Source organism: Acartia tonsa, chromosome 6, assembly GCF_053477335.1.
Source record: "Acartia tonsa isolate MP-2025a chromosome 6, ASM5347733v1, whole genome shotgun sequence".
NCBI classification, from domain to species: domain Eukaryota; kingdom Metazoa; phylum Arthropoda; class Copepoda; order Calanoida; family Acartiidae; genus Acartia; species Acartia tonsa.
In genome coordinates, this window is record NC_137265.1 from 48791706 (window position 1) to 48795461 (window position 3756).

General features: G+C 30.8%; 1 protein-coding gene across 3 annotated transcripts in view; it reads right to left on the bottom strand.

Moving 5' to 3' along the window:
- The window catches only part of LOC145322853 (uncharacterized), a 55008-nt gene extending 53776 nt beyond the window's left edge, over positions 1–1232 (bottom strand). Inside the window, exons 1-3 of one of the 3 annotated variants that reach the window (XM_080165176.1) lie at positions 1145–1232; positions 501–659; positions 17–100 (exon numbers count right to left, since the gene is read on the bottom strand). In XM_080165176.1, coding sequence (XP_080021302.1) covers positions 17–88 — 72 coding nt within the window. In that variant the 5' untranslated portion in view covers positions 89–100; positions 501–659; positions 1145–1232. Of the gene's footprint in view, positions 1–16; positions 101–495; positions 660–1144 lie in introns of all 3 variants that reach the window. The other 2 variants (XM_080165177.1, XM_080165175.1) reach the window with 2 other exon arrangements.
- Between the last annotated feature and the right edge of the window lie 2524 nt (positions 1233–3756).

Sequence of the window (3756 nt, forward strand, 5' to 3'; positions counted from 1 at the left end):
CTATCTCAGTACTCACCTGTGCAATACTATTGCTGAGAAGACTAGAAATGACGAGCAGACAACTAACCATCTCTTTAGAATCAATCATCTTCTTACACTACTATTTATTTTAGAGATATAAGTGGATTATGGTCAACTCAAGTGTCTTATTAAAGTAAGAAACTTTCTTCTTTGTGTATGTTGTTTCTGTTAATTATAAACTTTATAGTCATTGTTAAAAATTCAATAAGCTTTTCATGCCTTTTAATGAATTATGAAAAAGGCTAATTAAACCCGTTTAAAAAATAGAAAGATCTGAGAAAGCTCAAAGTGTCATGTGTGACGTCATAAAAATACGTCTATATAGGAGGGATGAGAGGAGAAGTGCGAAAGGACACCCCTAAAAAAGGGATGGATTTTTATGACTTCACAGATGACACTTTAAGCTTTCTCGAAAGATCTTTACAATATAAAAGTAAAAATTCCTCTCTAATTGATAATAATCCACTCATATACCTCACTGTAATAACATTTTCACTTTGCAGTATTTGTCTCAAGGTCACTGGCGGACAGACAGACAGTATACAGTATACAGTATTCAGGTATAAATTATTCTGGAGAGACCTCTTGTACTGTTTGTTTTCTCCAACTTTACTTTATCAACAAACATTTTTTACATTCTGGAATAATTACAGGGTGTTACACTTAAGATGTCTAAAATAAAAAAAAATAAAAACTTGGTACAACTGATACCCTCCTCCCCTTATTTTAGGGGATGGTGTTGTTTATCACATTAGTCAGGTTAGGTTAGGTGATATAGGGTGGATAGACCCGCAGTTATGAGGCATAAATAAATCTTTGAGGGAAAGAACTAAAAACATACCAACAACAAAATCAATTCGAAAAAAAATAACGAAACCTATGCGTGTTTTCAGCTGTTGTTGGGGGTCAACACATACTAGAATTGACGACCTTTACATCTGCCCCCCAAATATCTTTAAAGATTTATTTCGCTTGTTGGTGATACCTCATTCCTTCTGATATACGCAAATTTTAAGTTTATGATAAATAAAATATATTAAATATTTTGTTATAGTCAAGAATATATAAAAACTTCTTTTAATAATGTAAGTTTAAAATTCAAAGACCAACTTAGTAAACACACCCTGTAGTAAAACAATTCACTTTTATTATATATGAAAATATTGAAGAATATTTTACTACAATTCTTCTATACCATTTTCATTTTATCTGAAAAAAGAAAAAAAAAGTTTTAATTTAATTTCATGTATTTTTTTCATTAGTAAACATTTTCGTTAGTTCATTCATATTTTAGCAAAATATGTTTTGAATTCAAGTTTGTTTTTATTAAAGTATTTAAAACATAAAATGACAAACAGACGGACAGACGATTTGACAAAAGGACAATCTCCGGATCATGAAAATGAAACGAAGTAGCGGGTTTCGTCATATTTTCATTGTAGCATTTAAGGTTAGGTTAATGATTGCCCCGCAATGTTAGAGCCCCCTGCAGGGGCTAGAAATAGGAGGAAAGCTACGGTGAAAGTACGACGAAACCCGCTACTTCGTTTTCTTTCCGTGATCCCAATCTCAAAACACAAATTAGCTTCTAAAATTATTGATTTCAACCATCCATTCCATTTAAATTTTATCTGAAAATTGATCCAAAGTTTTGAAAAGTTTGGGAAAATTTTTCAACAATTTATGATACATTAGCAAACCTAAACTGTTTGGGAAACTTATTAATATCTTTTAGTCAAGGTTAGAAAGGAAGTTTTTCATTACTAAGAAAATTCAAATAATCTAGAGGTTTATTATCTAAGTGTCGTTTAAATATAAAAAACAAGAATGACAACATCCATAAGTAGCGAAGCACAAATATTATGGATGGATATCCGGAAAATATGAACTTTATTGCAGTTTCATAAAAAAACATTAAACTAAAAAATCACGAAACCTTATAAGATTTATAACGTGAAAATCTAGAATCGATCTAGCACCTCAGAAAATTAGCAAATATTAATGAAACTTTGTGTGGATATGTAAATTGTGAAATTATTTAATCCCTAAAAAAATCAGCCTTCTATCCCAAATAGGAGTAAAGAAAATTATGTAAACCTAAAAATCTAGGAATCTAGGAATCGAACTAGCACCCAAACCAATAAGCAAATCTCATTAAACTTAATAAAGGTATACCAAAAATGAAAGTATTCAATCCCTGAAAATTTCAGCCGTCTATGTTGAATAGGAGTTGAGAAAATCATGAAAACTTAAAAATGTAGGAATCGATCCAGCACCCCAACCAACGAACGAATCTTGATGAAACTTGGTAGAAAAAAAAGAAGACTGTTAACATAATTAATCACTGAAAATTTCAGCTCCTTATCTTTTATAGAAGCCGAGAAAAACACGTTTTACCCTTTCTGTCTCAGACGGACGGACAGACATTTCGAATTATAGAGTAGATTCGCTACTAATAATGGCAGACTATCCTTAGATATCTTAAGGGACATGATAATAGACGATAAATAAAAGTCACCATTTCTATGGGTTAAAACATTTGGACACTGAAGGTTTGTTCAACCCAATCAAAATTTAACAAAAGTCATCAAAGTTTATAATGCAACATATTATAGTATATATAAAAGTGTAGCGGGACAAAGTGTCTCAAAAATCAGCCATGTGACGTCATAAAAATCAGTGATAATTCATTTCTTTTTTTCCCACTTCTCCGCTCATCTCTCTTATTTTTAAGACGTCACATTGATAATTTTTGAGACACTTTGTCCCGCTACATAAAACCTAAGTAATATTCATTAAAAATATTTATTAGCATATACGTATAAATCACACCTAAATGAAAGTAAAGCAAGGAGAAAATAATATGATACTATGCTATTTCCGATGATTTGATACATTAAATTTATACATTAAGGGAAATGTATACACACCGACCAATTGAGATGCCCTTATCCAAGTTTAAAGAAAAAGATTTTGAACTATATACACCAAACTTTGAAAAACTTTTTAATAAAGTATTCTTCAAAGGAGGGAGCATCTTCAACTCCGCATGTTGCCATGATCAATTCTTAAGTTTTACATCCTATTATATAAAGTAGTAATTTTTTTGTTTGTCTGTTAAGACAACCACTGAACCAATTGAGTTATCTATTTTTAGGAAGCTTTACATAGGTCCCAAGGTGATTTAAGTAAATAAAAAAAGTTCGGATCATGGAAAGAAAACAAAGTAGCAGTTTTTATTAACATTTACCTAACCTAACCATAAATATCCTATTTATTAAAAGCTACTGTGAAAATACGACGAAACACGTTACTTCGTTTTCTTTCAATGATCCAAAAATTCTTTTTTTGGGATGGTTTTAGGCTATTTTACTGTTTACTTTACCTATTCCTCTTCTGATTTGCTTCACTCTTATCAACAAGCTTCTCTCAACTATTTGCTATTGTAAAACTTTTGCAGCTTTGTGAAACAATTGAGCAATGGATTATATGCAGAATTGAAAACACACCTTCAAAGACAGGCCTTATATTGAAACCTATTACCTAACTTTCTAGTGAGGTTTCTGGTTTGTTAGATGATGATGCCTGTCAATTTTTATGTGGTTATTATATCAACATAAAAATAGGTAGTCATAATCTTTGTTAGGAAATTATCAAAAGGAAAATATTAGATTATAGGCTGTTTTGGAGATCATAAGCAACACACGGACTTACTTTTTGTTGCTTAATACAGGA